This window comes from Hypomesus nipponensis, chromosome 15 (assembly GCF_054491055.1).
Source record: "Hypomesus nipponensis isolate SF chromosome 15, ASM5449105v1, whole genome shotgun sequence".
NCBI lineage: Eukaryota > Metazoa > Chordata > Actinopteri > Osmeriformes > Osmeridae > Hypomesus > Hypomesus nipponensis.
The window spans coordinates 14,301,547-14,311,701 of NC_140375.1; the positions used below are offsets into that span (position 1 = coordinate 14,301,547).

The window sequence follows — 10,155 nt, forward strand, 5'->3', positions numbered from 1 at the left end:
GGGACACACGCTCTGAGGCCTGCTCGTCGTTAGGCCATGTTGTCTTCAGTCTGTCCTCACGGCGCTCATCTCCACCTCTCTGGAGTGGGAATACACCCCCTAGTGGTGGCTCCTTGCATGTATAATTACTATGCAGAACCTCTTTGTTCTTCCACAGTAGTCAGGCCCGCGTGTAATTAGATCAGATAAACATAGGCTGCTTATTAGGCTTAAATAGGTCAAGAATACCAGCGTTAAAAGTTCAGAGGAACTACAAACGGTTTTCTCACAGCTGTTGCATGCGCCTTGTTTGATGAGGGATTCAGGCTTGAGATTGAAAAATGAACAACAAATAAACACTTCTGTGTATTTTTGACAGAATTTTCTTCTTTTTTTTTTTTTCTGAGGTAGCAGGAGGTTACAGGAAGTGTATTTACACAGTGCCAGACTTCAACGGTGTCCGACTCCTGTCCCAGTGATTCTACTATAGTAGGGAGTCAGTTGGCTATAGTGAAGTCAGGTGGCCATAGGGAAGTCAGTCCGGTCGTGCCAATTGACGTTGTGTCCTTGGGCAAGGCACTTCACCCTACTTGCCTCGGGGGAGAATGTCCCTGTTACTGTAAGTCGCTCTGGATAAGAGCGTCTGCTCAATGACTAAATGTAAATGTACTAACGCTGCTGTCCACCTGCAGGGGAGCCCAACCCTCCTAAGCTGGAGGGCATACTGCAGCCCAAAGGCAACTCCCTCAAAGTGAAGTGGACCAAGCAGGACGACGGGGGCTCGCCCATCACACACTACCTGGTCCGCTTCAAACCAGTAAGTAGGACGGCCTGGAGAACACAGGGGGACACGTCCAGACATGTCAAGCAACGGCCATCCACACAGGGTATTACCGGAGGTGTTGCAGTTCTAACTCTGTAACTCTCGGCACTAACCACTGTTTAACTGCTGGAACGCTCCATTGGTGATCTTTCATTATCCACTGCACTCACCGCAGTGTGTGCACTTTGTCACGTCGCTCCTGATAAAAAGGTCCGCTCCAGGAATGAGTGGAAAGTGGATTGCAGCTCCGTGTGGGAGCCTCGCTGACGGAGGCTGTGGGGGCGTCTGTGTCTCCAGAAGCAGCTGTCAGAGTGGAAGCCTGAGATGAGGATGCCCAGCGGGAGCGACTACGTGGTCCTCACCAGCCTGGACTGGAACACGGAGTACGAGGTGCTGGTGGTGGCCGAGAACCTCCAGGGGAAGTCCCAGCCCGGGGTCCTGACGGTGCGGACCGACCCCGAGCCAGCGGCCATCCCAGGTACGTCCCTCCTGCGGCCTCCCATCAGAGGGGCACGCGGCGTTTTTTTGGAAACGTCTCCGTGTCCGTTTTGGCGTGCTGTCTGACCTGCGGTGGGGGACGCTGAGGCGACGAGGCTCACACTCCAAACACAGAGGGTTGACTCTCTCTCTTTTTCCCTTTTTTTATGCGTTCCTTTTTTTTGCGAAAACGACGATTGAATCTGGCTTTTGGAGATTAACGGCAGAGCTGCACCCGGCCCTCTGTACGAGTATGAGTTATTGTCTCAGGGTTCAAACAGGCTTCTTCCAGGCTCCCGTACCTGCAGAGAGGGGGTGCTGACCTGCATCCAGAACTGCAGGTGCAAAGCCGTACGTAGCTAGCTGGGCCCTGTGGAAGCAGCCTGTACCCACGCAGCAGCCTTTGATGAATGGAGCTTTCCTGTAACATAGCAGGGCCAACTCACATCCCCATCCCTCGCCCAACCAGTAGAGCCACACATAGCTGCTCTGCTGCAGTGCACTCCTCCAGCTTGTCCCCAGGTGAGACAGGGGGCTTTGATCTAATACCCGCAGGGCTCTCTCCTTCTCTCACTCCTTCCCTCGCTTTGTTTTTCTTTGACTTACTTGTCTCTCACTCGCTCACTCATTCACTCTTGCTCGCTCACTCACAGTTACACGCACACGCACACACACGTCACTCAGTTACGTTCTCTCACACACACACACAAACACACTTCCTCTGTCAAACACACACTCTTACTTATGTACACGAGTTATCCCTCATGTACTCACAACAGTCCTGTAATCCTCTTGATCATATCTGCTGTTACTCCTCTCACTTGTGCTGTGCTTTTGCTTTACTGTTGTGAAGTTTTGCTTTTTTTTCCAATTCTCTCCAATTTGTCCTCTGTTCTTTTTTTGTTTTGTTTTCAAACTTGACATATTTTCTCTTTTCTCTCCCCCCTCTTTTCTATTTTCCCGCCCTCTTTCTCTCTGTGTCCATTGTTTTCATTTACCCCGACTTCCTTCCCTCGTTTTCTCTCTCTCTTTTTCTCTCTCTCTCCCTCCCTCCCCTTTCCTCTTCTTCTCTCTCTCGTTCCTGTTGTCTTGGCGGGGCTTGGACACGGGTGGACCACATGACCTTTGTCCCCATCACTTTTCAAAACACCTTCCTCTTGCGCCCATGTGCGTGTCACGGTGGGCGTGGTGCCCCCCACCCCCCAGCTTCCCAGGGCTGCTCCGCGGTGACTTCCACCCTGAGCGCTCTCATCATGTCCTTACTGACCACGCTCCTGCTCTCATAGTTCACCCCCACACACACCCCACACACAGAGGTCGCCTTGCTCCGACCCGGCTGTCTGTCTCTCTCTCCGGACGCCTTCTGTCACCACGTCGTCCTGTCTGGGACAGGGTATGGGGAGGGTAGCTCGGGAACATCACTGACCTACTGAACATAAAAGCTTCCTCTGTGTGCTGCAGAAGTGGGGGGGGCGATGCGGTGCAGCACCGCTAGCATCAGCACTAGACTACTGAACAGTGCTGGGGTTTACAGTAATGAACGCTAGTGTAGTGACCCGGGTATGAGGTATTTGTTGTAGAGCAACACTCGACTTGTGACAGGTGAGTGACAGACGTGTGCGTTTCCATGCTGTAAAGGATGTTACATCATTTTTTTTTTTGTTGCACTCACTCAATGGAAATGTACCAGATGTAAAGATTTTTTTAACATGAATTATTAAACGAGCAACCGTATAAGGCTTCTAACCAGAACCAAATATGTAATATTGAACATTAACGCCCCAGGATTAGACTGTACCCAAATCATTGTGATGTTTATATGCGTGTCAGTGCGTGTGTTTTAATAAAGGAGTATTGGTCGTGTGGAATTCCATCCCCTTGTGCCAGCTGACGTGTTTGACACATCTGCAGCTGATGTTCTTGATGCGTGCTGATGTGTGGAATGCATGCTGAGTGTGGCGCTCCCTAGCCCTGTGGCAGAGATCTCCCCAGCATGAGCCAGGAGGCAGGAGCCGTCCTGGTGGTAGATGAAGGGTGTGTCCTGAAGGTCTCTACACAGACTCTACTCTCTGACTCGCTCTCTCTGACTCTATGTCTCTCTCTCTCTCCCTCTCTGACTCTCTCTCTGTCTCTCTTTGTCTCTCTCTCTCTCTGTCTTTCTCTGACTCTCTCTCTCTGTCTCTCTCTGTCTCTGTCTCTCTGACTCTATGTCTATCTCTCTGTCTCTCTCTGACTCTCTCTCTGTCTCTCTCTCTGTCTCTCTCTGTTTCTCTCTGTCTGTCTCTGTCTCTCTTACTGTCTCTCTGTCTCTCTCTGTCTCTCTCTCTCTCTGACTTGGAGATAAAAGGCCACTCAAACATCAGAAATGACCCAGTTGTATACACACTGGTGGGGAGGGGGAGAGGGGGAGGAGGCGGGGGCATTTAAAGTGCTGTTTACAAAAGCGTTAATATGGTCCAAAACCTTCCCTCAGGTTTTATTGTTATTGTATTATTGCTGTTTGGAGTGGTGGCAGGTGGGTGTCTAATATTAATAAAGTTGGTTTAATACATCTATCTGTAAATTGATCTGTCTTTGTGTAAAGGTCAGACCTGGCAATGCCTGTTTCAAAACATCTGAAATGGCAGAAAAGATCAATATGTTTATTTGAGTGCATTTAGCACACACACTGTTTGGTAGCGGTGAGCTATTGATTGGCGCGCTGTTCTGCTCAGCACGTGTATTTACTGCTGGGTAGACGCAGACAGGGTCATTGTACATGCCAGGTGAGTTGTTCATTCCACAAAATCATGTTTGTCCAACGGCATAGAGTTCTCGTGACCACGTGAGAGGTCAGCGCAGGTGTGCCCCCGGCGCGGCTGATTCACCGCCTGTTCCCCTCCTCTCCAGCAGACCTGGGCGACGAGGCAGCGCTGTCGACGGGCATCATCGCCGGCGTCCTCCTCGTGGCCGTGCTGCTGCTGCTGCTGGCCGTGGACGTCAGCTGCTTCTTCATCAACAAGTGTGGCCTGATCATGTGTCTGTGCGGCAAGCCGGGCTCCACGGCCAAGGACAGCAGCCTGGAGGGCGGCAAGGCAGCCTTCATGTGAGGGCCCCCCCACCCCACCCCCGTTCATCCACACTCTCATTCCACACGACAACGTGTTTAAGTTAAAAATTGTGAAAAACATTTCGAACGACCTCCCCGACCCCAATAACTCTACCAATAAAACAAGTTTTTTTTTGTACAGTACCCTAACACGGCTACTGTCCTGTGACTGGTGTCATAGATGCGTACAGGAAGGCTGATCCCAGAATGCTTTTCCTCCACAGGAAAGACGAGTCCAAAGAGCCCATCGTGGAGGTGAGGACGGAAGACGAATGCACGGCCAATCACAACGCGGGCGGGCCCACGGAACCCAACGAGACCACGCCCCTCACAGAGCCAGAGTGTGTATAGGCTGGTACTGACCGTACACGGTACATGTCTGAGCTGGTACAGGACACTTCCCTTTTGAAGAATCACAAGCCCACATCCCAACCAATCCGGTTCAGGCGTTTTTTGTTGTTGCGTTGTATCCAAATTCTTGATTCTGACATCTAAAGCACAGCTTGTCAGTGTGGGATGTCAAGTTGTTTATGTCACGTTACTGTTTGTGACGGTAAAAGAAGTGATTCTGAAGTGGGGTCCTCTGTCTTGAGCTCATGTGAAGCTTTCTGTTGTAAAGCTACTCTTTTTCGCTTCGTTTTCAGGGGAGGGCGAGGGAATGTGTTGTTAAACCAATTTTTCTTTCGCAGCTTTGGGAGATGATTTATTGTGTGTGAAGGTTGAATCAATACCAGTCAAAGACACGAGCAGGGCTTATGTCCTCCTGCGTAGGTCATTTATGGTAGTATCACTGAGATACATCCTCAAAATAGTGCTAGTCAACCTGGTGCTGGATTAGCTAACAGTCACTGGTACTGTTCAACCCTTTCAGGCGGTGATGCTTGGTGCTCTAGTTGTTTCTAGACGGTTATCTTTGCCTACAGGACTGTAGGTCCTCTGTGAAGTCTATGGTGGTGGAAGCATGGGATGTAGTTCCGCTGTGTGTTCACTCACTGCATGGTTACCTTGTGTGTGTGTTTTCGTCTGTGCTAGTCGATGTTTCGGGCTGCTCTCTGTGTTTTGTCTGTCTGCATGGCACGCCTCCCCAGCCTAACTGGGCTTGCCTGCCCCGGCCAGCCCTGCTGTGTGTCAGTCAGCCCTGCTGTGTGTCAGTCAGCCGGGTGTCTAGTGTGTGTGTCTCTGCTCTCTCCCCTTGCTCCCTCAGGCTGGCCGCTCACGCTGCCGCGGCCCTGGTCCTGGACACGCTCTCCTCCGTAGCCACCAACTCTGACACGCCCACCGCCGACACCTTTGACCCCACCCTGGACAGCCCCTCTAGCGAGACCACCACCCTCACCTGCAGCTTCTCAGCCCCGGCTAGCGACCCCTCTCCTGCCCCGGCCTCTGCCCCGGCCCCCACCCATGCTGACCCACCCCAGCCCGCAGCCCCAACACCAGCCCCAGTCCACAGCCGTTCCTCTGCCCCAGCCCCACCCCAACCCACAGCCTCTACACCAGCTCCAGCCCACAGCCGTTCCTCTGCCCCAGCCCCACCCCAACCCACAGCCTCTACACCAGCCCACAGCCGTTTCTCTGCCCCAGCCCCACCCCAACCCACAGCCTCTACACCAGCCCACAGCCGTTCCTCTGCCCCAGCCCCACCCACATCCCCTTCCCCAGGCCCCATTCGTTCTGCCCCCACCCTCACCTCTGCCACGGCCGCGCCCTCGGCCCCCGCCCGGGAGACCTCCTCCGACGTCCCAGCCAAAGCATCCCCGTTGCTGGGAGACGGAGCCCCCCAGCCTGAGGTCAGAGGTGCCCCTGCTGTGACTGCCTCTGACAGCCCCAAACCTCCAAGGTCCCCGATACCAATCCCCCCCAAGCGCCGCAACTCTCCCAAACTACTGGCCACGCCTCCCACTCCCAGGGCCAGCCCCCCCCCGTCTGCCCTCGCCACTGACCCCCCCTCCTCCTCTCCCACCCTGAACACCAACAAACCCTCTCCCCTGGCCCCCGTGAATACATCTCCTGCCCCTGAAGCACTTCTTACCCCCAGCTCCACTAAACCTACCCCAGCTCCACCTACAGCCCTGTCCACCAGCCTGCTCACCTCTACCCCTGATCCACCAGCCCCTGGTGTCCAGGACACCAGCGCTGGACCACCTACGATCGGAGATATCCTGACCCCAGCTCTCACTGCCCTCACTACCACCAGCGGTAACACCCCAACCTTCCTGGACGCTGACATCATTTCCCCCGGCTTCCTTGATAGCATGACACCTGCCGCTGATGCTTCAGACATCCTCACCCCCACCCCTGTAGCTGCACCCACACTTGTCCCTAAAGTCCCCATCCATGCCCAAGCGGTGCCCTCCGCCACCCCCACACCCATCTCCTCCTCCTACGACATGCTAGCTTCCACTCTGACCGCCTGTCCGCCCGCGACCCCAGAGCCCAGGGCCCCAGACAATGACTTAGAGCTAAGTGGTGTGCTGAGCCCCTCCCTGGCCCTAGCAGAGCTCTCTAGGCTGGGGAGCGATCCTGTCCCTGCCCCCTCCCTGGCCAACGGAGACGGAGCTGACCTCCTGCCTCTGGAGGACCCTGAGACTCTGGCCAAGGCTGCAGTCCACAACGAGTATGGCGCCCTCTAGAGGTTTATCTCCTTCTGTGTGTGTGTGTTTGTCTGTGTGTGTCTGTGTGTGTGTGCGCGCGCGTCTGACCGTATGCCCATTCACTCCGCATCTTGCCATCGCTCACAGAAAAGGAATTTGTATTATTGTGGGTCATTTGTAGTGAAGTGTGTTCGTGCATTGGTGTTATAGAGCGCTAGTGCAAGTCCCTGTAGTTATTCTGAGTGTGTATGCGTGCGTGTGAGTGTGTGTGTGTGTGTGTGTGCGTGTCCACAGTCTATTGGTAGTTGCGCAGTATTGTAGTGTGACCCCTTCTTCTCTGTTGTGGTAATGGTGGTCATGTCTGTTGGCCACTCTCACTGATTCTGCAGCTTAACTAGAGAGAGGAGGAAGAAGAGGAGGTCCAGCTGGGGCCATCAGCAGGGCTGTGGGCCCGAGGGAGGAGGCAGGATCAGGCCTTAAGGCTCCTGTCACATGTGGGGTTATCTCTCCCATTCTGCCTCAGACAGGCTCAGTCTCCTCCCTAACAGGACATAGTCGACATGGCAACAAACTCAGGATTCTCAGGAACTAACTGCTGACTCATTATTGTAGTGTACAGGAACTACATGTTTGTTTCTGCTGGTCTGTTACTGGCTAATGGAGGTGAGGGTTGACTACACAACTTTTCTCCGTTCCAGGAAGATGATATGCGAGGAAAAGACTAAAGAGGAGGCGGACACGAAGACAGCCCTGTCAGAGGTGACAGGAGAACTCAACGACATCGCACGTCTAAACGCCAGCGAGAGCAAAGCATGATGGGAGGGCGAGGTGCTGGCGTTCCTCGTGGCTGCAGGAGCAGAAACTCTGCCGGTTTTGATTTCCAGTGCCCTTAACTGCATCTCCAGCACACGTAGACGAGCATGAGAATCATCGCAGCACAATCTGATTGTGCTGTGTTTCAGTTTAGTTTATCATTCCATTACAGTTTGCTTCACCCATGAAATACTAAAGAACACTATTTTATGTTTAATTTCAAATCACATGAAGCATTTTTAAGAGACTATTTTTTTCTTCTTTTTTTTACTACACTGAGTTAGTGGTAATTGTTTGAAGTCTGGTTGCACTTAAACATTGGATTATACATGATATATATTAAGAGATTGACTCTATATAGATGTTATTTTATTATTTTCATGTTACATCGTTCAAATGTAAAATTATTTGTATTTTTTTATCTTCAATAATTTGAGGGCTAGTCTAATAGAATAGTGTGTTTGCATGTCAGATTTACAAATTGTTGTAATGTTCAATATTTTTCTCTTGTCTGTTAAGGCGGTGGGTGGTTTTAAACATCCAGATTGTTGTCATGTAGCTAGCTATCAAAACACGTGTATTGATTTGATTACTCTCAAAAAGGGTGTGGCCATGAACACTGTACTTTGTATAATGTACAGTGGGGTTGGGTTTCAAACACTGACCTCCTGTTAGACAACATAGGATCAGATGGGCATCTCTTGGCCTGCTAAGCTTTGCGATGCAGAACTTGCAGGTACACATACTGGTCAGTCTCACTCCGGTCCCCCGTGAAGTCCTTATATCCCCCGAGGAAAGAGACATGTGGAGCAGCTATCTTACCTGTAGAACAAAGTGTTCCGAGTGTTGGCAGAGAAATGTGGAACCTCAGCAGAGCCCGTGGTTCTCATGGACAAGGGTTGAAGAACCCAGATCAAAGTGAATGTCATCATTAACTTGATGTATAGCACTCCATTCTTTTAGCATCGACTATGATGAGTATCTTGTCATCTGGAGGAGGCAGATGCCGTGCTTCTCTCTATCATCCATTCAATCGTGTTTTTAACACAAATCTTTAAAAAAAAAAGGCATTTTTTTGGTACTCTGTAAATCTGGAGCAATCTTCTTTTCCACTCATGACTGCAAGCTTGTGCACTGTGACTGTGTCAATTGATTGTCTTGTCATCAGTTTCAATAATATCTGCATAGCTTTGTCGTGAAAAAAATGCCTTTTTATATGCTGTAGTGTATTAAAAATGATGATACAAGAAACGGATTAAAAGAAAGTCTAGTGTGTAATGTTGTCAAAGTCTCCCATCATAGCACTATTTATAATAACCCGTAGTGCAGGGGAGATGTGTTTTGAGTCTTGGCATGAATTCAATTAAACCTTAATAACATGTAACTTCAGCCCAGATACCTATGTTGACCATGGTGAAGCTAATTTATGAATTCTCTGTGAACTCAAAGCCTGTTCAGGCTAATGGAGTTTCGTTTTTTTCTTCCCCTGTTGTGGTTCAAGTGTTCTAAAAATCTGTTTCAGAGTTGACATTGATTTTGTACAAAAGCAGTCACTGACAGTGTTTGCCTGTACTGAGGATGATACCATGGACAGGGGGTGGGATGGTTCTCTGATTTTTATTTTTATTGAATCCTGAATATGTTGTAAATGCCAAAGGTGATGTAAAATAAGGTCAAGCCCTTGGAACTTTAATGTAACTGGATAATTGAACATCACCTGTTGAATTATTCGAAGGTGCTGCGTTACCATCCCACCCCCTGGCAAAGATACTCTTTTTTTCTGGGTTCAACTCAGAAAATCTCTCAGTGGTGTACAGTCTGAGTACTAACCCATTTACAAAATAAAACAAGGTTTTGAAAACTCACGTGTGCTTGAAGGTCTATGTCTATTGTGAATCAGTCAGATGCAGTACATATTTGTCTGCGCTAGATGGCATAAAATTCAATACATATCCTGCTGGTCAGTGTTCTTCACTCGTAAAATCTCAATATCAATGGTCCAGCTGCTCTGAGATAGTAGGTTATAATTAGTAAGAATCATAGATAAACAAGACTCGTATACAATGTTTGTATTTCTTGTGAATAAGGAAACAAGATGAGATTACAACGTGGATTTTCATGAAAATAGTTTTTGCGAGGGCATACAGCGCGTTATATTTGGTACTGGAGAACGTGGCTGCACGCATGTTGGCTTAAATGAGATAATTAAACAAAGACTCGTTACAGGAGTCTCACTATCTTGCCACATCGGCAAAACCGTGTAGGAATGTCATAAGCTTGGCTTTCACATAAAATATGTCTGGTAATGATTTTAACATTCTACAAGTGAAGTAACTTAAGTTCTGCTCTTCTGCTGATGTCGTCCATAAATTTGACAAAGCATC

The 10,155-nt window shown here is 50.0% G+C and overlaps 1 protein-coding gene across 6 annotated transcripts in view; it reads left to right on the forward strand.

The window, feature by feature from the left end:
- Window positions 1–9,636, forward strand: part of ncam1b (neural cell adhesion molecule 1b) — a 45,746-nt gene extending 36,110 nt beyond the window's left edge. For 3 of the 6 annotated variants that reach the window (XM_084673745.1, XM_084673748.1, XM_084673749.1), the window contains 5 exons: window positions 672–796; window positions 1,100–1,280; window positions 4,169–4,364; window positions 4,592–4,708; window positions 7,657–9,636. In XM_084673745.1, the coding sequence (XP_084529871.1) occupies window positions 672–796; window positions 1,100–1,280; window positions 4,169–4,364; window positions 4,592–4,708; window positions 7,657–7,774 (737 nt within the window). In that variant the 3' untranslated portion in view covers window positions 7,775–9,636. Of the gene's footprint in view, window positions 1–671; window positions 797–1,099; window positions 1,281–4,168; window positions 4,365–4,591; window positions 4,739–7,656 lie in introns of all 6 variants that reach the window. The other 3 variants (XM_084673747.1, XM_084673751.1, XM_084673750.1) reach the window with 2 other exon arrangements.
- Window positions 9,637–10,155: the final 519 nt, after the last annotated feature.